The sequence below is a fragment of the Chelmon rostratus genome, chromosome 17 (assembly GCF_017976325.1).
Source record: "Chelmon rostratus isolate fCheRos1 chromosome 17, fCheRos1.pri, whole genome shotgun sequence".
Lineage (NCBI taxonomy): Eukaryota > Metazoa > Chordata > Actinopteri > Chaetodontiformes > Chaetodontidae > Chelmon > Chelmon rostratus.
In genome coordinates, this window is record NC_055674.1 from 15554838 (window position 1) to 15581064 (window position 26227).

General features: G+C 44.8%; 1 protein-coding gene across 1 annotated transcript in view; it reads left to right on the forward strand.

Annotated features, from left to right (window-relative positions):
• grin2aa (glutamate receptor, ionotropic, N-methyl D-aspartate 2A, a) overlaps window positions 1-26227 on the forward strand; it is a 125729-nt gene that overhangs the window by 82824 nt on the left and 16678 nt on the right. Inside the window, exons 3-9 of the mRNA XM_041956538.1 lie at window positions 2161-2589; window positions 10379-10493; window positions 17850-18052; window positions 21671-21842; window positions 22845-22998; window positions 24057-24182; window positions 24332-24561. Of these exons, the coding sequence (XP_041812472.1) occupies window positions 2161-2589; window positions 10379-10493; window positions 17850-18052; window positions 21671-21842; window positions 22845-22998; window positions 24057-24182; window positions 24332-24561 (1429 nt within the window). The remainder of the gene's footprint in view (window positions 1-2160; window positions 2590-10378; window positions 10494-17849; window positions 18053-21670; window positions 21843-22844; window positions 22999-24056; window positions 24183-24331; window positions 24562-26227) is intronic.

The window sequence follows — 26227 nt, forward strand, 5'->3', positions numbered from 1 at the left end:
GCTCTGTGAAAAGAGAAAGAGGGGGAAAAACTGCTGAAAAGAAGAGCAAGCCATCATTTTTGGCAAAAAAAAAAAGAGTCAAATTAATGATGCATGGTCAGCAGTGTTTAGATGTTGGCACGGGCTGGTACCTGAACCCGTGATATATAGTATTAAAGCTGAGGAGGGTCCCTCTCTTTAGCAGTTGCCCTTTATGTCAAAGCAAACTTTCTGCATGCTTTATGTATGTGGTAACACTGGTGACAATTGTTTTAATTACAAGAAACTGCTATGACCAAAGTCAGAAGCTTACCCAATAGGAATCTGAGCCTGTGCAGCTTCTAACAAGCCCATGCCTGGTGTTTACTGCCTTTGGATCACCTGTCAGCTAATATCTTCTCCATACAAATGCATTTACAATAATTTAGTGAATGATCGCTCCACAGCATTACAGATTTGTAATAATGAAAAGTAACCTAACATCCCAGCGTCAATATCCGTACCCTCCAGGAGTGATGTTGACCTCAGCGTTGAAACAATAGCCGTACATATCATTCATGAAACAAGAAATAATAAGGCCAATTACCTGCAATTACCCACTGTCGATTCTCTGTGTCAGCATTCAGCTGGTTCACAGTGACTTAGTCATGGGCAGACAGTTTTAATACCGATGAAGTTCCATCATTCATGGCAGAAAATTGGACCAGTCAACTCAGCGAGTCAAGGCCGACCTGACCACGGAAGGATATTAGTACGCGCAGTAGAAATACAGCCCCAGATATATAACACGAACATGAGGGGATGTATTTTGTGGGTGGTTACATTCACAGGCTGTCCGCTGGAGATGAATGCAGGCAGGTAGGTGGTCTTCCTGTCGCTATAATCTGCTTATTAAAGGGAGCTGGGTTTTTGGGTGAGGACGGCTGTTCAGCCATTGGACACATTTTCACTTGTATGAGTGTGCTGAGGGGTAAAATCATTAGAAATCAGTAATAGATTCTTTTCATTTACCCATTTATTCGTTTAATGAAGAGGAGTGATGCAGTATTTCATTCTCCCATAACTGTTATTACCCCTGCTCTCTCTCTCTCTCTCTCTCTCTCTCTCTCTCTCTCTCTCTCTGTTAATGTCTCTGTGTATCATTATCTCTCTCTACTAGTTTTGTCATCTGGGACTTGTAGACCATTATCACTTTGGACAGCGAGACGAGGACAGCAAGTCCCAAATCACTCTCATGTTACACTACCTGTCGATTGTTGGATTCTTGCATGATGGTTAACTGCTTCCCAAACTGTGTGTCACGCTCTTCAACAGTCTCTAGTGTGTGTTTGTGTGTATGTGTGTGTCTGTCTGTGTGCGCGTGCATCCGTCTTTGTCCCTCACTCTGCCAGCTCTGCCAACAAGGACCTGTACTGCTGATGCCACGGCATGCTACCAGTTTATGATGTATCATTTTCTTTAATTACCGACGTAACGGTCATCTCCTCTGTCCCTGCTGCTCGTTAGCCTTGCGTACAGGGACCTGCTAAATATTATCACTCTGGACAAAGAAAAAGAGCAGCCCGCCACATCGGATGAAAAGGAGACTCTGCAAATGCATTATCTTCTGAATAAGCGCTTGTTACTTCTAACTCGATTTAAAATTTGCTTCAGAATCACACACATGCAGTTTTTCTTCGCAGTTGCTCTGAGAATCACAGTTTTAACTCTCCACAGAGGATAGTTTCTATGTAAAAACATGTTCAGACACAGAGTTGTGCAGGGGCAAGGCATTATTAATTCACTTTTTTTTGTCCAAAAGATATGACAGAAGCTGCATTCCATGTTGATAGCAGCACTATTTTCTGATAACTCTTGTCACCAATTAGCACATTGACCACATGCAGTGCGTCGGCCCTTTGACATTAACAGCCCAGTGTTTGTTGTGTCCTTTAGTTGTGTGGGCTGGAACCAGCTGAGCATCATTATACAGGACCAGCTTTAGCATTTGCATTCCATTTACCCTTAATGTGTTTCCCTTGACAATAAGCACTTTACACCTATTAGCATTCACGTCGCACTTAACAATGATATTAATTATAATGGATAATTATAACCGCCCTTGCCAGCACCTGAGCAAAGTTAATAGTCTATTAGTTAAATATTAACATTTCACTCTTGTCCTCGTTATCCTTGTTTTAGTTTTGTGGGCTGGGACCTGCAGAATATCATCATTCTGGACGCAGTGGAAGAAGACAGCCGGTCGCAGATCATGCTCAAGAAGGTCCAGTCCCCCGTGGTCCTGCTCTACTGCTCCAAGGATGAGGCGGTCTACATCCTGGAGGAGGCTCGCTCCCTGGGCCTCACCGGATTTGGATACATCTGGATCGTGCCCTCGCTCACCACCGGGAACCCGGAAATAACGCCCGACGAGTTTCCGCCGGGAATGATTTCGGTGTCGTACGACGACTGGGACTACCCGTTGGAGGCGCGAGTTCGGGACGGCCTGGGGATCATAACGTCGGCGGCGGCGGCCATGTTGGAGGAGTATGGCGACATCCCTGAGGCCAAGACGTCCTGTTACGGCCAGATGGAGAAGACAACCAAGCTGCCACCCAGTGCGCTACATAAGTAAGTAAAGAAGGAGTGTGTGGATGTGTTTATTTTGGCTTTCACATTTCTAATTATCCGCAAGAAAGACAGTGAGCTATGTGCCTAAAAAATAGAAAAAACAGAATTCTAAAAGAGGGTGTGTGTATTTTTATAGTATCAGGAGCATAGCTGTGTTAATACATGTAAGGATTTCGTATGTGTGGATGTTTGTGGCTTCCTTCACAGTTGTTTTCACCCCTTTCCCCAGTTTAATTAGAGACTTCCACCAAGTTTACGTCAAAGATTGAGATTGAAGAAAGATGCGATGATTGGATAGAGGACAAAGGGATTGGGAGTTGGAGCGAAGAGGAGAGAGGAAGTGTGGGAGGGGGGGGGAAGAAAGAGTTGAATGGGAGTTGAGAAGGGAGTTTGTGCTTTAGGCAGTGGAGAAACAGGCAAGGGAAGAAACTGAGACGGGGGGCAACAGCAGGAAGCCGCTACAAATGAGTGCTCTCCAAAATTGAAGAGCTCCTTGATGAGTCCTTCTGTTCCTCTTCTCGTTTATTCCTCCATGTCTCATTCACTCTCTTCTGCTCTCCTTCCCATCATGCGCTCGCTCCCCAGCAGCCAGTGGGAGATGTTGCAGGTCTTGCCAGCTCTGTCTGGCTTTCCATCTGGCAGAGGAGGGAGCGGTGCACACAACCTGTGTTTACATCCCAGCATTGTTTTCGACGTTGAATGACGCGTGGATTACAAACCTTAAGCCCACACGACAGAAGCCGATTCCAAGTTTTAAAAAAGGAAAATCTGAAATGTTTGGGTTTGGGTCTGCTGTGCTTCGTCTGATAGTTCAGACGCTTAAACTACAAAATCAATGTGGATGTGCTCGGTGCTCATAATCTAGGCGTCAATATGATTTTGGGAATATTGTGAGAGTTGAGTTTGTATAATATTAACTTGAGAGTTAAATGACAATATCTCAGAAATGGGCAAGAAACTGAGAGTAAAGCAAAGGGGAAAAGAGAGAGAGGAAGAACGAAAAAACAATACAATGAGAGCTGAATAATGAAACTGTACATTTAGAGCTCTTGGTGTTTATGCTTTTGTGTAACAACAGATTTTCTTAGATCAGATTAAGTCCCAGTTATTTCCTCGGTGAAACTATTGGTAGTTTAGTAAATTGACATTGAAGTCTAACATTTTCCTTAGAGGCCAGTCTGCAGCAGTTGTCTATAAATTTTTTACTGGCCTGAAACATTTTCATGTAATTGGTCAATAACTCAAACATAAACTCTTTTGGCTTATGCGGCTGACGTTACATCACAGGTTACTGATCTGTCCTCTAATATCCTGCCAAATTCTCCTCAGTCCCGAAGATGTTTCAGTTGAAAGTCCTTCCCCCTTTCCACTGGTTTACATTTGGGTCCTGCAGAAACCAAAGCATTTGAATTAAGTGCCGTGGGTAGTTAAGGAAGCCTGGGAGATTACAGCACTCATTTGGCTAACTCTGCCTGTTTTGAATGTCAGCAGTTACTGAGGAAACAAAGGAGTTACTTGATCAGCAACATTCCTGAGCCCCCCCCCCCCCCCCCCCCACTCATAAATTATGCTCATTTAGTGCAAACAGACAGTAAAGTATGACGGACTACATCTTCAGTAACCTCTGTAGGACTTTAAATACCAATTCCACACTAATGCAGGTCTCGGTTTGTCAGGTACAGATACACCAAAGAGAATTACCAAATATCCAGAGCCAGCAGACTTTGTTCCCAGCATGCTCTGCTGCCGCAGGTTGTTACCCAGGTGATGAGTGGCCACAGATGGCTTTGTTGTGGGTGACAGAGCTCAGCCAATAGGGCTTCAGGGCCAGGACACGAGAAACATGATTGGTCAAGGCTAGGTCGGGGCGATGGGCCAGTGTGGGTTGTTAGACCATCAACGGCTGTCAGGGGAGGTAGGAGGACATGGCCAGCACGCGCGCACACACACACACACACACACACACACACACACACACATGGACACACAGAGGCAGGCAGATGGGCTGTATGTACAAATGTACACCACCAGCGTGACATATTGCAGTACGTGCAGTCACAGTATTCTATCTCTTCTTCTTTCTGGATCTGCAGCAGATCTGCTGCCTTGACGTAAGAAAGATGTCAATAACAGCATTATCTCATGAACATCTGCCCACCATTCATGCGTTTCTTTGCTCTCAAACTGAACGGTGAGTTGTGACAGCAATTTGATTTACAGTGGGAGCTGCTTCTGTCCTTATGTGAGCTAAAACAATAGCGGAAAAAAAAACAACTTGTTTTGAGGAGTATTAATAGATAGTGCTGAAATCACAGAAAAGTCTGTAGTTCTGGTGACAAGTGCAGTGCATTGTGGGCTTTCAGTGAAGTTTTACCCCCCTCACTTTGCCTGTGACAGCTGTAATGATAAATCCACCGTGACACCTCCAAGATGAATATGTTTTGCAGAGTAATCGAAAAATAAAATTAAATAAAAACAGGAGACAAATGACCAACTAAGAGCGCTGGCCAGTGCGGCAATCAGACCAAGTGACAACTTGTGCTCCATATAAAATATGCTGCGTGAGTGTGTGTGTGTGTGTGTGTCTGCCGCTTGTGCGTGTGCATGTTAGAAACAAGAGAAATATCCCCCCCTTAAGAGAATGTTCTGTCATGACAGATTTACAGCATGGCGCTCACCTTGCTGTGGTGAACAGTGCGCTTTAAAAGACTTTAACACTTATTTATCAGTGTGTGTCTGTCTGTGAGTGTGTGTGCGCGTGTGCTGCGGAAAAGGCGTGGTGGTAGTAGTTTGTTCTGACAGGTAATTTCAGTCTCTAGCCCTGATATATGAGGGTCAGAACTCTGGAAACACATGTACACACATACACATTACACACACTTACTGAGACCTGGGGCAGCCGTCATGTGAGCTGTGCAGAGACGCGTACACACACCACACACTGCAACTGAGAATTTCAAAGATGCACGCCATATGCTGACCATCGGACACTACTTGATAGGATTCAATCATGCAATAATTTAGCTTGTGTATTGAAACTAAATACTTAAATTCTGATGCTGCATGCATGTATTGAACAAAACTACGCAGTGTATTTGTTATTGTCACTGGTAGCTAGAGACTTAACCTTTGAATATATATTTTTACAGAGTGGAAAAAATGATTCCCTAGTGACTGCCACTGATCATAAATATACATTACTGCATGCTAGCTTGTTAGCTATGAAAGTGTGGCTATGTGTGTTTATGTATTATTCCATTTCTGTTTGCAGCTCTCCTGTGACACATGTGTTCTCACCAAGTATTCCTATACTGTCACCTATGGTGGGGTGTTTACATGACAGCGACTACTGTTTGTAAATCATCTAATAAGCCCAATAAGCAAGCAAAAACGCATGATTGTCACACAGGAAATATGCAATAAAGAAACAGAGAGGAAGGAAAATAAGGTTCTTAAAGGAAGAACACACCTTAGAGTGAGTTGGATAGACAGAGTCGCTAAAACACAAAATGTAATCTGTGTATGTGTGGGTGCAAGTGAGAATAAAATCATTTATATCAGTCACATCTCTCGTGCCAGCTTCAGCGTCAGCTTGCCTCGGAGGTAGCAGTCGGGGTGACAGAGGGACTCAATCGTTTTTTTAATCAATCTGTGTACATGAACAGCGGACGTGTGAGGATGCAAAAGCTGCCTCTGTTTCCAGTCTAAATATCCTGATGCTTACCCCGAAGTGGACCTTTAGGCAGCGGTGGGTGTGCATTCCTTACACGGCTGTGGGAGCAGCAGCGCATCGTCCTGTAGGTTGAGGGTGGAGCCCCCTGAGCTCATGCTGGTTGCAGCCAAGGCTGCCCAGTTGTTTGCAGCATCTTTGTGCAGGAGTATAAAGAACAGTCCTGAGAAGCTGTCTGTGTTGTGTTTATTAAGCAGGAGTAGCACATGATTGACAGCCACCGTGGTGCACCTCGGAGATAAATGAACCATGGAGTTGCTTTCGGTTTGAATGCTCAGAGCGTGAAGAGAAAGATATGAAGGCAGTTTAGTCGGTGGTGGTGTGAACTACTGCATATCCCATCGCACAAGAGGCTTATTAATTTTTCATCAGAGGGAAGGGTAGCGAAGAAAGGTGCTCCAGTGTTGTGCAGGGATTCCTGAACCAAAAATCCATTTGCATATTGGAGGAAACCCGTGATATTCAAACTCGGCTCCAGCATGAAGGATCCCGAGCCGACACACACGTAAATCCTGTTCTGTGCAACAAAAGGAATCCTGCTGAAGTAGCTGTCCGGACACGTGTTGCATTTTATGGTGCGGCTGCAAGCCTGGAAAAGACAAAATGGAATTGTTAGCATTAGTCTTGTGCTGCCCGAGCTGACACAGAAACATAATCGCAAGCATAACAGTCACACACACACCAGGGACAGCAGCAGGGGCCGAGACACTGCTAAGCTAGCATCTACAGTCAACATTCATGCCACACTTAACACGTGCCACCTGAGGCTGAGTGTGTTTTCAAGTGACTACCCACCCATGGGTCATCCTAAAAGACCTAAATCAGCACTGATAGCAGCTCTTTTTTCAGACTTCCCCCATCTTTGACTCTCACAGCCACACTGTGCATATGTGTGTGTGTGTGCTGTTGCAGTTCATAGATCATGAGTGCTGACAGTATACATCATCGCTTTGACTGGTCCTTGTCTTGACGAAGGATAAACGTCTCTATCCACAACGCGCGCACACACACGCGACATTATACAGTTCATCTTAACATCTTTGTGGAGCCTCTTTTCCCTGCAGTAAAGCCTCTTGAGATCAAATGTAGAGTTCTTATCGCAAAGTAAGACCTCTATAAACATGTGGAGATTGGAAGCAACTCAGAAAGAGTGAGCTCTTGAGATATGATATCTCTTTTTGTGTCAAGAACACTTTGGGGGCGGGATGTAGTGCTGTTAGCAGAAAAGATGGCTGTGGGCTGTGGAAAAAAAACGCCTCATATCTTCAGAAATGGCATTGTTTCTTATAATTAACATTATTAATCTTCATGAGTGCAGGATTAAGAGTATTTAGAGAGAGTATTTAGGTTTGGGCTTGGCCCCGGCTGCTGTAATGCGGTCTATGTGTGTGCTCTCGTTTGCCTGCTGCAGTAAACGTGCAGTGCTGGGTGCAGTCCCCCACCCCCCACCCTCTTCCCATCCCAACCCCTTTTTTAAACTCCAAAATAACAGGGAGGGAGGAAAAAATAACACAGAGGATATTTTTATCCTAACTCTGTCGAGGCTTAGTGCTCTTCCTCTCTCCATCTCCACACAGTCTCTCTTTCCTCACTTTTTCAGGGCGCTCCTTCCCCGCCGTCTCCCCACCTGTGCCGCCTCTCCTCGCCCCCCCCCCCTAATGAATAGAGAGATTACAGATATAATGGAGGCTGGAAAGTGAGAGAAATTGGATCGCTTTACTGTGATCTGAGTGCTACAGGGGAGAGGAGACATTAGGTGGAGAAGTGTTGAGGTGGGCAAAGTAATTGTCTGCGGTTCTGTGTGTGTGTGCTGGGATGTTCATACACGGCTGTTTAGGGTCATCTTACGGCGTGTACACTCCAGTCTGTGTCCGTATCCTAGCAACGTCCCATCAGGTCCACCTGTTTGATGGGCGTCGGCCCAAACATACTTGCAGACACACACACACATACACACACACACTGTGTGCATCCCGTTCTTTGATTATATGTAATAAGAAGTATATTGTGTGCATCAATCAGGCTGTTTTTTTTTTCAGTTAGCCTGGTCAGAAAAGCTGAAGTTCAAATGAATTGAGTCTCAGATATATCTCAGTTTTTAAAGCTGCACTCGACGCAGTTTTCATGGAAACCTCTCTGTTTTTTTGTTTTTTTTTAACCTAAATCACAAAGAATGGTTGAACTGAGATGTTGTTTCAAACTGAGAGGCCATTTGTGTGAATTCAGCTTTTGCCTGCAGAATAGTCATTGGCTCGCTCGCCAGAAGGGGGAGATGAAAAGTTCACGGAGATGGAGGTTGTCGGAACATCCCCACCTGCTCTCCATCAGCTCTGCCGGGAAATTATTTTGTTCACCGCTTCAGCTTTCAGGATGTCCTACTCTCATAGCCTCATACTTCTTACACCCGGCACAAGTTTCCACGTCGTTATATCATCAGAGTAACTTCAGACCCGCTGTAATGATGCTGCGAATAGGTTTTTTTTTGCTGACTCGCGTCAAAAGAAGTGACAGCATGAGAGAGAGCGAAAATGATCCAAATGAGCAACAAAGCTGAGCAAATTATAGAATAAACACACAGAAAGAAGAGCAAAAGCTTTCTGTGTGTGTGTGTGTGTGTGTATGGAAGTGGAAGTGTGTGTACTGCACAGAACAGGCTGTCGTCTAAAAGAGCAGCCTGGCTGCTGGTATTGATTCCTGCACCTCTTTCTCGGCTGTAGTCACACGTAATTGGGTTCAGTGCTGCATCCCGTGTCCAATCAAATGGCTTAATACTACTCACCTGGTTGCTTGCAGGCCAATCAGATTATTTTAATCACAAAACCCACTCAATCTCCTTATCTCTGGCTGATTGCATCTGAGCATTGAGTGGCTGTACATGTTTGTGTGTGTGTGTGTGTGTGTGTGTGTGTGTTATCAGCAGCAACTTAAAGGGACATGCAGGTATCGCAAAATGTCACCACACACACACACACACACATACCCAGACTTTCTCTGTATTATTTCTGTCACCACCCATTTGACTTGCTGTTAAAATGGGGCCAGATTGCTGCCGTGTGTAATATGCAAATGTGGAAGTCTTGTTATAACAGATTAAATAATAAAATGAATTCAATTAACTTCCTGTAAATCGACAATAACAGTTTCACTGGGCAAGTCATGAGTTGGTTAATATTTTGAATACAATAAGAAATAATTTATTGAAAGTTTTGCTGAGGCAGAAACAGATATATAGAAGGAAAGCAATGATTTTTTTTTTTTTTTTTTTTGATTTCTTTTGTCCAAGTTAAGTCACCAAAGTGTCTTTATTAGCATTCAGTGGGTCAAATGCTGCACCGGTGCCACCCTCATACACTGCGGCGCGTGCCTGCACAATGTCCTGCACACCTGCAGCGCGCCGCCGGGGCTTTACAAAGACACATCACACGGGTCCGCGTTCCATTTAGAAGTCCGCCCCGTCGCACCGGCCCCAGAATGGAGCGGAGGAGGGAGAAAAGAGGCGCTGTCCCTTCTCCCTTGTTGAACATGACTGCTGACAGAAGGAGTGAGGGAGACAGAGTGGGGAGGGACGGCCATGATTAATGTGGAGCCTATGTGGACCCAAGAATATCCTCCCACTGCCCTCCATCTTAGCTAATGTGACCTGCCATATGGGTCACTCATTACAGTGTGTGTGTGTGTGTGTGTGTTACCATGGACATACTATGGCTTTAGCTGCTGTCTATTGTCACTTTTTTGTTTCTCTTTCTGAGCAATAAGAATTTTCTGTCACTGGCAATACTGCGATTCTGTAGCAACACTCACTTTTCAAGGATTTTTGCCTCCTTACAGGTTTTGGTAGGATTTGGATGGATTCTTTTACATTTTGACTCTCAATACAAAAGAGCCTGTGTTAATATTTCAGGATAGTAATACTACTTGATTGTAATTTGACTTTTTCTCATGCTAATGTAATTCAATTTCCCTTTCCCCCTGTTTTTTCCTCGCCTCCATTCATTTCTTTCCACTCCTTCTCACCCTCCCCCCTCCTCCTCTTTCCTCCTCCGCTCCTCTCACTCTCAGGTACATGATGAATGTGACATGGGATGGCAGAGACTTGTCATTCACGGAGGATGGCTACCAGGAATACCCAAAGCTGGTGGTGATTGTTCTCAACAAGGACAGAGAGTGGGAGAAGGTAGGATCTACACGCGTGTGTGTGTGTGTGTATGTGCGTGCAAAAGCGTGCACATATTCCCGTGCGGCGTTCAGGGCCGTAGCTACCGCTGAGGACCCGCAGCTCATGGCTGCCATGATATTTCTGGGAATTATATGATTATTTTGCACACGTTTGGGTTTTAGATTTTTTATAAACATTTTTTTTTATTTGACTCTTTTAAGGCAAAACATGATCATTTAGAGTAAATAAATATAACTGCTACCTACTATATAACAGCTCAGTAAATAAATAAGATGCTAAATTCTGAGTTTTTTTCTTAAATACCGAGGGAACATGGAGGTTGGTAGGTGCATAGATAATAATTTCTTAAATTTAATTAAATGTAATATGTAAAACCTGCCTATGGCTCTGGTGCTCTTGTTTGTCTTTGGGTCTGTGTTTATGCTGCTTTTGTTTATTGTATGTTTCTCCATGCTGCTTTTTCATAATCAATACTATTATTATGTATTATTATTATTTCTCTTCTTATTATTGTTTCTGCTATTTCTTTTTGCATATCTGGCAGCATATCTGTGATAACCCCATGCTGACCGATGATATCGACCTATTCTCTAATACAAATGTTTCCTTTTATCTTTCTCTGTTGCTGGCTGCCGCATTATTTCCTCAAGCAAACGGTGGTTTGATAAGGATCTGGGTAGTTAGCCGTGATAACCATCCTGGCTAAGAGTTAAATCCAAGGGAAAAGACCTCACAGTGCCGCCCACAGCGTCTGACTGACAAGCCACCTCTTTGATTTGAAGTGAACCGGCAATAAGCGCGAAGCACAGTATTGGAAATGCTACGTCTGTCTCATCGTCTCAACACTTAGGTGATCGATGAGCTCATTTACCAACAAGCTTATGGATTTCTTTAACTGGTTAATGTGAGAAAGCGCCTATAACGAATGGCCGCTGTTAATGGCGAGTAGTCTCTCTGTTGTAATGGACTTTAAATGGCAGCCATGTATCTTTATACCTGCATCCGGCTGCCTCGCACAGGCTTAAATACCTCATACTTAATGCCCCCAATAGCTCATAGTTGTGGGCAGGTGAGGCTGAGAGGAAAAGTGCGAGAGACGGATGGAAAAAGAGAGAGGTGTGGCTAAAGGAAGGATTTGGATAAGGAAGAAAGGGAGATGGATGGTTTTGTCCTTTGATTCCTTCCCCATCTTCCTCACATTATGTCCCCTTCTGCGTCGTTCTCTCATAACATGTGTCTTTCCTCGCATCTCTCTTCTTCCTCTCTCCCGGGCCTTCAACTTATTTTTCCTTCCTCTTCACTTCTCCTTCCTGCCTCCATCTTTCCTTCCTGTCCTCCATTTTTTCCCTTCATCCCTCCCTCCTTCCTCCTGTCCAGATAATCTGTGCACTCCGTCTGTCTTTAGCTGTGATTGCTGCTGTGGTCTCTGATAGCACCTCAAACCACAGTTAATCAAAACCTGAGACCTCCGTTATTGGGGTGACGAGGGGTCACTGCTCTTGCGGGTGTGTGTGTTGGTGTGTGTTTACCCATCCACACCGGTTATTGAAAGAAACACTTTTTTCAAGAGACTGGCGCTTCGACCACTCTGGTTTTTATTCAGGTCACATCAGCGTGTGTGCGTGTTACAGTGTTCGGTTTAGTTTGCCGCAATCCGCGCAGCCTCCACCCAATCTTTGAGACTGGCTTTTTCATATTTCATACTGACACACACCCACACACACAAAAGACCCTTTGTCGGTGTGCTGAGGGGAGGTAGAGTGTGTTGTTGTAAACAGAGAGCCTGTGAAATTGATCAGTACCCCTTCGCTGCGGTGCAGAGAAAGAGACTGAAGGCAATGGAGACGCGGAGACCCAAAGTGGAAACATAATTGGGAGCTGCACCCTCTCTCCCCCTCACTCTCTTTCCCTCCATCCCCCTCCCTCTGGTGCAGCCGTCCCACCCATGCGCCAGAAATCAGCGGCACACGCACACACACACACAGACTTCCATGATGATCAAGAGATAAAAATTCAGTAACTGCATTAAAATATGGATATGCACTAAAAATATAAAATGTGTCCCCTCGAGGCACAGGAGAGAGAGAGAGAGAGAGACAGGGAGAGGGGAGCTATATGGAGCGATGGCGAGATGAGCGAGCGATGGAGACAGATGGGCCGAGATAGCGAGAGCAAATGAGCACGAGAAAAAGAGACACAAAGAGACAGAGAGAGGAAGAGAGGGGTGGAACGGAGCCACCAGCACTCTTTTTTTTCAGCCATTACAGGTGTTTAACACTCAGGTTTGCAAAGCAGCCACACCTGCTGTTCTCTGCAACACACACACACACACAGTTGGTTTGATGGTATACTTCTGAGTTTTGGGAAGAGTTGCTTTGAATTATTTTCACCTGTTTGATTAAATGTGTATGGATTTTTTTTTTTTTTTTCCTGGGGGGGTTGGATTATGTAATTGAATGACGAATGGCTGCCTTAGTTAAAAGAAGAAGCGCGGATTGCAGTAAATCATGCGGGTGTATCCTACAATCCAGTGTGGCGTCATTGGGAGATTTATGCAAAATTAGGCTTTTATCTGTGAAAAACATGCTGTAGCAGCTGAACAGACAGTGGCACGAAAGAATAACAATTCAGATGGATGCGGCCTTGCCAGGAGTGGCATACTTAAGCACTCACCATGCATGAATTTGTAGAAACAAGGATGGTGCATGCTGTGCTTTTTTAGTCCATCCCTGTGTCAGGAAACGCTAATGCGTTGTAACGATGCTGCATCCAGGGGAAGCAATAAATTAAGTCAATTTTGGATCCAGTATTAAACACTTTGAAAGAGCTTACTTTACTCTGAGGATACACACAGATACATAATCATATACAGTACACCTCCACCTTATTAAGATAGCTATTTAACTTAAAGCATCGCTTTAGTAAATCCAAAGTTTTCCATCACACATGACACTCATTAAAAAGTCTTTCAAGAGTTTAGGGCCATGCTTGCCCAGCCGTGTAGGCACAGCCATCTTTTGAGCTGAATGCTAATGTCTGCATGCTAGCATTTTGACGTAGCTCAGGCTCAGCATGTTTACTATGTTCACATCAAAATTTTGTGTGTTAACAGGCTAGCTGTTGCTAATAATGGCTGAGGCTGAATATCTTCAGTTTTGCAAGTACTGGACAAAAAGAAAATGTACTGGTGATAATGCAGGAGGAAAAATCAGGAGATCACCAAAATCATTCATTGTCACATTTCTTGCAAAATCACAAATTTGAACTTCATTGTGGCCCTATTGGAAAAGCAGTAGGATCACCAAAGTCATGAATATTTATTGACTGATAACCATGAATTTCTGCACAAAGTTTTACGGTAATCCAACCAAATGGTTTTGGTAGATTGATTGGCCAACATGAGAATAAAATTCATGCATTTGTGGCACAGATTGGTGAACTCAAACAGTCCTGAATGATGATAGTGATTGAGAGGAAGAGGAAGAATAATGTGTATTATTAGCTCTTGCGCTTTGAGAATGAAAAACTCAGAAACTCAAGTAAAGAAGCAACTCCATGTCATGGTCAGTGCAGGCACGGCTTTACAATCAGTGGCATGGCCGAAGTGACGATGAATTACAGTATAACCTCACCGACTGAATGAGATGAAAACTGTATTTACCGATCAGAACCAGGATGTTATGTTTTATTCCTGCTGAGTAGATGGAGTGTGTAAATTGCTTCAGGAACTGCTGCAGTGTTTAGCAGCCAGTTCACAAAATAATTATTACAGACAGCATGGGATTTGTGCTTGGAGAATCACAATATGGAGAGCAGACACACTCAAAAGCCCGCATGTATACACGCATGCACACACACACACACACACACGCACACACATTTTCGATCCAGGCCTCACTATTCTCTGAATCTTAATAAAAGCCCTTCACTTTAAGGAAAGATGTCTAAATCCATGGATGCGGTTTTCTCTCGCTCTTCCACTCTGTCATCCTCTTTCTCTCTGTCCTTGTTTTTCTCTCTCACACACACACGCACACGCAGACACACACACACACACACAGGCATGCACGAGCATCCTCACACACGCATGCAAACACACACGGACGCAGGGCCAGCGTAGGAGAGGGAGAGCAGAATCCATTTTCCCGACATAATTTTGTCTGACAGGAGTGACAGATACTGTTTTATGACTGAATGGGTTTCTCCACGCTATTAGGAACTCATTCTCCCATAATGCAACGTGCCACGGCGATAACTCTCCCAGTGAGAGTGGCACAGAGAAGGTGCTCAGTGTAACGGCACTGACCCCTGTTTTTCTTTATTTTTTTAGCATTCTGTCTCACTTACTCAGCCAGAGTCTGGTTGATTGTAGCCCTTGAGTGTGTGTGTATGTGTGTGTGTGTGACCTACACGAGAAACAGAGAAAGAGAGAGGGAAGACACTGTGAAATAGATGAAATGGGGAACAAGACATGCAGGTGCAAAGAGCAAGGCCTTTCAAAATAAAGATAAAAAAAGCTGAAGGGGAAAGTAGAGAGAGCATAAAAAAGGAGGGCAGGTTTGAGGTGACAGAAGAAAGAATAGTTACTAAGAACAAAACAAGAGATATTCAGGTAAAATATCTGAGAAACACAGTTCTTATGGGGCAGAGTGTCATCTCATCTCCAAGCGGCTCTAAATTCATCGCAGGGTGATGGGGCGATATGATTGCCGCCATGGGATGCTATAATACGGTAATCCCACAGGCCCTATCATCGTAACCTCCCACTGGCCTCGCTGTCACGCTACACACACACACACGGGAACACACGCACTGCTTTCTATATATTGTGTGCGTGTAATATCTGGTATTTCATGCGAGGAGATTCAGCATTCTGCTGCCCGACCGGTCGATGGAGAGAATCCTCTCTGCTCTCTGGGCATTACTTTATAACCCCTCTTTCTTTAATTAGAGAGCAGAAACAGAGAGGAAGAGGGAAGAGGAGAGCAGGAGGACAGGAAATCAGAAGAGCTGCTGAAGTCAGCTTATTCCTCGCCTCCACCTCCTCGTTCCCCTGTTTTCCCATCTTCTGACTCAAACATTTACCCCTCCTTCGGGTTTATTGACTCGTCCAACAAAATCAGCCCGTCATCAAATATTAGAATAACGACTGAGTGGGTCAAGCAGAGATGAGTTGCGTTGGTCTGTGTTCAGGTCCATCGTGTGTACGCTGCAGCGCTGCTGCACTGATGCTTCAACAAATACTAGAATCAAGCGCATTTCACGTGATCATGTGTGACCCACTGGAAAAGATTGCACAGTTCTTCTAGAAAAATTGACCTAAAAGGGATTTTTCCCGCTTCCAAGAAGAAAAATGAAGCATAATATTACACCCATGGAGTATGTATATCAGCATAGCACATACAGCTGGTAAGTGCTGCTTTAGGGTCGTGCAAAGACCTGAAAATGACTCTGAGATGCTTGTGCAGTACAAACTCAACGTTTTGAATGCACTCTTGTTTCTATTATTTTCCTCTCTGACTCATATTTGTTTTTGTTTTGCTTTTTCACTTCAAGTTCTATCTCACTTACTATGCACAAATCCCCCTTCACTTTTACATTACCGATGCCATTTCGTACCACACCTCCCCTCCCCTTTGGCATACCCGTATACATGCATGCACGCACGCACACACACACGTGTGTGCGGGTGTAGATGCGTGCGCGCACTCACTTGTGAAATGCAAAACAGCTGTGGTGAGACAGATAGACAAATGTGGCCGTTCCCTGGAGAGTGAAGGTGACACAAGAGAAACAACGCACATGCCACCTCAGCGTACCGTCCTGCAAACCTCCCCCCGTCTCCTCTACACACACACACACACACACACACACACACACACTCCTAGAGATGTAGCCGACAGCAGAGTGAGCTGTTGACAGTGGTGCCGGCTGAGAGTGGAGAAAAGACTCTAATCCCTGTCAGAGGATAGAAAACCACTCAAAGCAAAACAATTAAAATGCTAATTTCACTTCCTCCTCTCTGCTCGCCTGTTAATGACTCAGCCAGGCATGCAGGCTAAGCAACGACATGCGCAAGGGTAACAAACACTGCCCTAGATGACTCCAGGGTCAGCGGGGTGACAGATTAGCATGGCTATATTATGTGTATTATGCGTGCATAGTGTGTGCTTATTGTTTTTTTTTTCTTTTTTAAAGATTCTTGCTCGTTCACCCACACAAAACAAAGATTTTCAGTATCTTAGCCTGTCTCCATCCGTGACTGGTTTAGACATCCACATATTAAGGCTCTCGTGTGTGTTAATGAGTGGGCCAACACACAAAAAACGTCCGCACTGCAGCGGTATCGCTGTGTGACTCAGAAAGAAAGACTTTTGAAATGGAGGCAAAGAGTGAGAGCGCGATTTTGCCGTTTTCTGCCTCCTATAACATTAATAATTGAGAGCTGAGCGAAGCTTTGCTGCCTGCTGTTGTCTCTCTCTTTCTCTCTGCCTCCCCCGTCTGACGCAAACATGCCTAAACGTCATAGGCACACACACACACATGCACTTACAGACAGGTATGGCTGGGTAAAGAGCATCCATAGGGGAATCTGTGACATCATAGCTCTGAAAACTTTCTGAATTATTAACAGAGCCACAGCGCTATCACACTGCCTCGCTCGCTCTCTCTTTCTCATATATGTTTGCATTTAAAGCCATATTGTATATCCATGGGTGTGCACTTGGTCGTGCATCCCTACACACCATGCTTTTAATCTGTTATGTTGTACCCACAGTCACATCTATTACGGTCTGTGAACATGTGTACTGATTTGTATGTTTCTCTGCCAAAAAAAGCAACATATGCAACATTAAAAGCAAATGTTAACGTGTGTCTATATTTGTCATCCTCTCCACTTCCTTTTGTGCTTTGTGTTGTGGGCAACAGATTACAGCAGTTAAATTACCAGGTAAAGAAAGGTAACACACTGCGATCCTCGAAAAATGGTTTTCTTGCCATGTTATGATCACTGGGCATCATTTTTTTAACCACCACTTCCACTTCCTGCCTGCTTATAACCATTAGATCTCATAGCACAACATGCCGACATGCTGAGTAGTTAGAAACACTGTGTTTTTAATGTGTGTTTTAAACGCAGCAACAGCCTTTGCTACTGTTACAGTAAGTGTCTTCAGGCAGATGATGACTCCGAACCTGCTCACTAATTGTAAAGTATTGGATGAGAGCCACACTCTCTGTAATTGCCTAAAGTGTAAATTCAGCTGTTCTAGACTTTAGCGACTTGAACGTCTCGTTGAGCTTAACTCATTTATCACCTCGTCTTTGTAACCCTCGTTTCCTTCCCTCCAGATGGGGAAACTGGACAACCGCAGCCTGACACTGAAGTACCCGGTGTGGCCGCGCTTCAACTCCTTCGGCGACGCCGAGCTGGACGACAACCACCTGTCCATCGTCACTCTAGAGGAGAAGCCGTTTGTGATTGTGGAGGACGTAGAGAGGCTCACCGGTACCTGCATGAGGAACTCCGTGCCCTGCAGGAAACATATCAAAGAGTAAGTCTATCTATTTCCACAAATGTTAGGCCTTGACAGATCGTACATCTTCGTTTTACAAAAAATCTCCACACACACGGAGATGCAAACACAACCAAACACTCAAACAAGCATGCCTGGTCAGTAGGTGGAGGTGAAGTCCACATCGAGATACGTCAAACAGCAGAGAAGAACATTCTGAGGGTAACATGTGGAAGCTTATTTTCGTATGGTGGTTGTAACTTAAAAGCACAAACAACAGTAGCAAATTATGTATTTAGTTGTAGTTATTTAACACCTTGCTGACACACGGTCCAGCAGCGCTAACCAAATGTAAACTCACCAGTAATCTGCTGCTGTTGTTGTTTCAGATGCATCTTCATCACACATAGCAGCAATGGGCGAGTTGAGGCGAAACACTCTTTTACATGTGCACACAGATTTACACAAACTGTAGTTCTGAAAAGTTCTGCACTTTGGAGGGCGTTTTAAAAAAATCTCAGCGTTTGTGACCTAAAACTGAACAAGAGGTCGAGAGGAAAATGTTCGTTTCATAAAATGTGTGTGCGGTCAAGGCCTAAATATACAATACAATGGCATGAAAGGTTCAAGACTATAACAGTTTCTACACGACACGATGACACTGACCGACAGTCTATCAATTAACTGACTGACAGGTGACTTTGTACGTATGAAAAATGGGACGAAGCATTCCAGAAAATTAAGCTCCATTTTGCATCCCTGTATTCGATAATCAGAAGGTGGCAAAAAATTACATCATCCATTTCCCGTTTCCTCCGGCGCTGTCGCTGCGTTCCTCCGCGCTCTCAGTCTCTCTCTCACTTCTCTCCTGAGCACGGGAAGAGGTGCAGTGTGCGATCTATGCAGCAGCTTCTTTCCCTCCCCCTGAAAATGGAGGCGACTGCTGAACTCAGCAGTTTACTTCCTTCCTCGCCAATTTTCTAACGCCCAAATACTTCTGGTCCCTTGATGTATTACTGTATGTTCTTTAAGTACACACACAGTGAGAGTGGCTCAAGGATTGTGTGTGTGTGTGTGTGTGTGTGTGTGTGTGTGAGTGGCTTGAGTGCTGCCGTATCAAGGCATGTAATTGGTTTGTGCGTAATTTAATATTGTTTCTGGAACACACACAGACACACTCATGGACACACTTTAGATTGGCATGCACACTACACACTTTGTGTCGCTATTACCAACTGCATATTTGTACATGCATGCATACAAAGTTACTGTCTACTACAACACACACACACACACACACACACAGAGCTGATTAAGCGGTAATAGGGTCCCAGGGAAGAGGCGAACAGAGATTTCCATCCAGAATCACTGTGAAATAGGGCGGAGGATAAAGCATCTCCAAGGAGGAACATAAATACGCACATACAGAACACACACACTAGCTCATATACACTCGCCGTTGCCACATGTCCACTCACTCACAGGCCAATGCGTTCGAGTGCGTTCCTCCCTCCCACAGTGCAATTCCCAGTCAAGCATCCGTAGTGTCCATTTGGAGAGAGAGGGATAGATGGAGGGAAGGAGAGAGGCAGAGAGAGAGGAATGATGGAGGGGTTGGATCGAGAGATGGAGGACTATCCATGCATGCAGAACCACAAATTCACTCATCCAGGCTGGGCCTAAGAACAAGCCACACTCGCACTAACACACACATACCCACACCGCCCTCTCTGGAGACCCCTCGGGCCCTGTAGTGTTGCTATATCAAGTTGGCCTGGCAACTTCACAAACAGCCTTCATAGCGTCACATGCTCTCAGTGCCTGAACTGTACCATGGCCTGCCTAAATGGGTACACTGTGTTCATGAATGCAGCTATTACAGCGCTGGCCTATATGCTCGCTCTGTCACACCGCCCGCACCGGCTGAACCTGCCACAAACTCGACTTACTTGTCCTTGTTTCTGTTATTATTGCCACATACCCCGTTCCCTGCGTGATTAAAGCCTGCATTTGTTATTATTTCAACATCATTAAAAATATATACTATGCTTAAAGCGCCCATGTTTGCAGTACAGGCAGGAAATTTCCACATCAAACATCCTTTTTCCTGATTTATTGGGTCTGCTTGGTGTGAACTTGCCGAATGCATCTTACAAATGAGGTGATTCCTTTTTCCTTTTGTTCTGTTGAGAAAGCCTGCGATTTAAGGTGGACTCGCTGAAGTTATTGAGTGCTTTTAAAGTCATGCACATGGCATGCGTGCAGAGCCACAAGCCCCCATCTCTTCCCCTCTCTCATGCAAGTCTCCTTGTCCATCCACATGCTCGTTGTGTCTGTGTGCTAGATTAGAAGCCACGAGCCTGCTTAGAAAGACGTTGGGCTAGGAGGGTTACACAAACAGACACCGCAGTACAGAAGGAGTGTCAAAGTTGTTTCAAAAGTCTTTACAAGGAAAACATATTGTGCTTCTCCTGTAAAGAACTTGCCTGATTTTGTTGATACATGGTATGTTTGAAGGGGTATTTAGATGTAAATGGGCTTCTTTATTTCATTTTAAACTAGCTCCAACAGCTGCTATAGATAATATCTGGCTATAACAACAGAAAATCACCCTGGGTGATTGCACGACGCTTCGCAAAACTGTCATTCACAACAGCTGACAGATCAGCGCCTGGCTCTTTTCTCTCTTTTCTCTCTTGTGAAACTATTAGACTTAGACCATACAAAAGGAAATTCCTCTACAGTCTGAAGGCAGGGACGAAGTCGACTCGGGGTGACATTCGTTTGACAGGTCGGTGGCGACTAGTGAGGATAACACAAGAGCGTTCCACTCGGGGCAAGAATTGGCGAATGCTTTTCCGGTGCCACAGAAACCGTGCAAAGTGACAGAGTTTCGGCTTTGAAGGTAACTGCGGAGTCACGGCCGGATGCGGGGAGCTTCTTTTTTTTTTTCTCTCTTTCCATCAACTTTTTGCCCAGGTTGTTTTTAAACTAAAGGACGAGGTTATCTTCACCTAATTAGCACACATCTAAAAGTTAAATGAGAGTCCCAGGTGGCTGAAAGTTGATGTGCACTCGTGTGTGTGTGTGTGTGTGTGTGTGTGTGTGTGTGTGCGTGTGAACCGCGCCTGAACTTTCCTGCTCTGGAATTCATACACACAGATGGTACAAGGCTTGCAGATGCAGTGCCGTCATGAACCTCCTCCTCTAGAGAGCCGGAGAGGTAGAAGGAGAGAAGGAGCACATTTTTCAAGTCTTCTGATGTCATTCCTGAGTAGAGCGACCTGAACTTTAAGGTGAAAGAGTCCCACGGTGACATTTGCTCATTGGTGCGTTCATATAAATTTAACAAGTAGAATGGGAAGAGAGGCAAGCTGAGCGTTGCTTTTACCCCAAAGAGAGATCGCTGACAAGTCTTCAGTCATACAAGGTTTATAAAGGTGGAACATCCACCTGGATTAACATTGTCGGTCATTTTTATGCACGCGGCGAGCAGTTGAGCGCCCTCAGTGTGGGTGAAAAGCAGACTTCGTGAGATCTTCTTGGCGCCATTTCTGTGTCAGACACTGCAGCACAGTTGATGATTGGTTGAAGCTGCTGCTGTTTTAAATCATCAGCTAATGATGTGTGTGTGTTTGTGTGTTTTGTTCTCTGTAGCAACACAACAGAGGCTGGTGGGACATACATCAAGAAGTGCTGCAAAGGCTTCTGCATCGATATTCTGAAGAAAATTGCAAAGTATGTGAAGTTCACCTATGACCTGTACCTGGTAACCAATGGCAAGCATGGCAAGAAGATCAACAACGTCTGGAATGGGATGGTGGGAGAGGTAAGACAAACCCCCTCTGTGTGTGTGTGTGTCTGAATCAGTGTTCGCTCAATAATCACTAATTAAAGCTCAGTTTATTTTTATGCCATCCGTAATTTATGCCTCCTATTTTGCCCACTCGTCTTGAACGTGGCACAATGAGAGCACGCAGCAACCTGTTCGTCCTTTGGAAAGTGCAGGAGCGCGTCCTGAATGATGTGCGAGAGCATCAGTCAGCTTTCGCTTTTAGCTTGTCGCACATTTGAAATGAGCAAACCGAGCCAAGGCTGAGAGGAAATTAGAGATGTTTGTATGACAGTACATTCCTGCTCCCTGTGTTCCAAAATAAGCTTCAAGTGTTGACTTTGCAAAACTTTCACACAGGGAGGGAAAAAAATAAAAAAAATCTGCTGTGAGGCTTTGGCACCAACTGTAAATGCTCCCAAAGTAAACAAATCTTAGCTACTCCTGCAGAAAAGTCCTTTGCATATCTTTAATTACCAGCCTCAACTTGAAGGTAAAGTCCCAGAGTTCATTTGAAGACTGTAAACTTTATTGCTGTCTATATTTTTTTATGACACACTTTATTCACTGAGCTGAAGTTCGTCTGACATTTATCTTATTTAGCAGCGACTCCCGGTTGCATATTGATTATATTGATTAAAGTTCAGCCTGACATTAAAAACTTCATTGACGTGCAGTCAATAAAATTCTTACTCTCTTGCAGATTTGGCAGGTGTTTGAATTTTTTTTTTTCGGGGGGGGGTTAGATTTTAGAGTATTAGCATGAAAAATAATGAGATCCCATTTCCTCTCTCTTTTTTCTCTTCCTGTCCTCAACCTTACAATCTTGCCTTTTACTTCATCCCTCCTTGTCTGCTTTTTTTTTGCATCCATCTCTTCTTTTCTCCCTGTCTTCGCTCCTCTCTCCTCCTTCACCCCCAATCACTCACCCCCCTCATCCATCCGCCTGTCCTTCCTGCCTTTAACCCTGCGTCCCTCCCTCTCCTCCGCCCTCTGAAGGTGGTCTATAAGAAAGCCGTCATGGCCGTCGGATCTCTGACGATCAATGAGGAGCGTTCTGAGGTCATCGATTTCTCCGTCCCGTTCGTGGAAACCGGGATCAGCGTCATGGTCTCCCGTAGCAACGGAACCGTCTCCCCGTCAGCCTTTCTCGGTAACTATCACCGAATAACTGTTGCTTTGGCGGTGGACCCAGGAGAGAGGGAGAGGAAGATCAGTCTTGTTTGCTTTTTCGGTTTGTGTGAGTGTAGAATGATATTTGTTTTGGGTGTGTATGTGTGTGTTCCCTGAGATACAGAGCTGACAACACAATTCAGCTCTGTTACACAGCTGTCAATACTTGCTCTCTCATCGGAGGGATTTAGCTCAACTCCTGCTTCCTGCCACAATGACTCGCACTTACCTGAGAAGGGCTTAACCACAGGATTTTAACCCGAGAGACCATGGATATCCCTGTTATGGCGGCTCAGTCACGTTCATTCGATGCGTAGCGCTTCAGCATCGCCACCCAAGTTCCTGCATGTACTTAAATGCAGCCACTTACTCTCACACACATACACACACACACACACACACACACACACGCACAAGTGCAAACAGTCAGCAAGATTGCATGAAGCTGCAGAGAAACACACACAGCCACAAAGGCACACATGCAGGTATACACACTGACATGTATGTAGCATGCACTTACCGCTGTGAAAGTGGCAATTATAAGGTCTTAGCAGGAAAACCCTGTAATGGCTGCGTGCCAGCACACACACACACTCACACACACACACACACATACACAGTGCAAGGCCCCGTGCCAGCAGGGCTCTCCCATACATTAGAGCAGGGTTTAATCTCTGCAGTAGTGTTGTGAGCTCAGAGGGAGGACAGGAGTGCTGACACCAGGGCTTCCTATACTGTACGCCTCCTCACACTGTCAAATACAGGGGGAGGTGTGTCCGTGTATATACAAGTGTGTATGTGGTGGCGGGGGTATGTAGGGGGTCTATGAACATGCAGGAGTCAGCTTGTTATTCAGTTCCTTCCTCAGTGTGTGTGTGTGTGTGTGCGCGCACATGATTGATTAATTCATTCAGTTCATTGAAAGGCAGAAAGCGAGCGAGCATGAATCAGAAAACAGTGATGTCTAACATATGAAAATTTAATCCAACACGTGTCAGTGCTTAATCTCGGTCTTCTTCTTCCTTTCCTCTCTCTCAGAGCCATTCAGTGCATCAGTGTGGGTGATGATGTTTGTGATGCTCCTACTGGTGACTGCAATGGCTGTCTTCATGTTTGAGTACATCAGTCCTCTTGGTTTTAACAGAAACCTGGCGCAGGGGAAAGGTGAGCATGCACAGACAGAAGGCCGCAGTTGATCAGCCCTGCATGTTACACTGCAAACGCTGGTATATCCTGGTATTCTTATATGAAATTTGTGAAGTCTCATCTTCCTCTAAACCACCTGCCTCTCGCTCCGCTGTCCCCTCTTTCAGACCCTCATGGCCCTTCCTTCACCATGGGCAAGGCCGTGTGGCTGCTGTGGGGTCTGGTCTTCAACAACTCTGTGCCGGTGCAAAACCCAAAAGGAACCACCAGTAAGTTCATAGTGTCTGTGTGGGCCTTCTTCGCTGTCATCTTCCTGGCCTCCTACACTGCCAACCTGGCTGCCTTCATGATCCAGGAGGAGTTCGTCGACCAAGTCACCGGTCTCTCCGACAACAAGGTAATGGACAGCAAACGGGAGAGGTAGTTCAGTGGCTTGACTGGCTGGATGGTGGTGTGTTTGCCCCAAAGTTTTTACACTAGGCATGTTAAATGTTGGCAAAAAAAAAAAAAAATAGTCCTGCTGTGTTCATTTTCAAGAGTGCACACCTTTGGTCTCCTTTTAAAGCTCTACTCACTCTACAGTTTCATGCTGGAGGAATCCGTCAACCTTCACATGCTCCTCAAAGGCTCAAACTTGCAAGTTTTACAGTCGTAAATGCAACATTTTGGGATTTTTCAGCTATAAGTAACAAAGTTGGACCCTAAAATAACACAATTGGCATTGCTGCAGCCCTAATTAGACGTGTAAATGTGTCATGCATAGAATAAATGCTGTTTATGCATGACACCAGTTAATATCTGTCATTTAATCAAGCAATTCACGTTCACGCGACATGTAATTACATGCTGGTAGCATCTGGCACAGCATAGGAAGCAGAAAATCCATTTTAAAAATTGAAATAGTCCACACACAGCCACACAGACATGTTCACATTTTCTAATCTTAAATGTGGTTCTTCCTCCAAATTAGCTGTAGTACTGTTTCACAGAGCTCTGCTGCTTCAGATGGGATTTTTGTGAGCAAAACGATCAAGAAGACCACTGCTGGGTGATGTATGTCAATGATTACACAGGTACAATTGTGATAACATGCACTGAAATGTAACCATATACCCATAAGAAAGGGAATAAGAGCAAAGTGACATATAAGAGGAAAATGTGGCCATGCAGGAGGGGGAGGAAGGGCTGGAAGATTAAAGGAAAAGGTCAAGGCAAATGTAGAGAAATAGAAAAGAAAAGCGAGACAAAAGGTTAGAGAGTTCGTGGGGAGAGAGAGATGGATGTAATGGGAGATGCTGTGGAGGAGAGAGCATTTGAGACTGATTTAGAGAGTTTTGACAAGATACAGATGGAGAGAGGGAGGGAGGGATGGAATAAGGGGTAAAGCAACTGGCAGCCGGGCGACTGAGGAATAGCGAGAGGCCAAGACGCACAAGATGGTACAAGACAACAGGCGGACAGATATGGGCCAGGCTGATGGCTGAGGTAGGGAGAAAGGAATGGCATGAGGAGGGAGAAAGTAAAGAGATATGGAAAGACAGAGAGGGTCAGGGAAGAAAGGGACCAGACAGAAAGGGTAAACGGCCATTCAGACAGATATGCTGAGCGAGGCCAGACATTGAGCCTTCTGTTTCTAGTAAAATGAGGAAGAAAATTCCCCACTGACAAAGTCTTCTTAGGACTGTCGTTACTGATTCTGGACCACGATGGTTCAGAAGGGCTTTGAAGCAAGCTCACAGTAAAGAAGCCTGAGACTACATCAGCCTATCAAGGTTTAATGGCTAACATGTTGGGAAACAGTTGCCTGTTTACATATTCAGCAGCAGGCACAGGGGCACCATAGACATCCCATCATCTGATTGTAAGCCTAGCCTTTTTGAAGACATTCAGCAGACCTTTTTTTCCAGTTACTTTATATTGTTCACATTCACTGGAACCAAAGGAGAGTTCAATGTCTTGCTTAAGAATACTTTTACACGTGCGCTACTACTTGCAATTAATGCCCAACCAAGTCTACAAACTAGAGACGCCCCAACAGCACACATTCAGAGGTCCTGAATCAG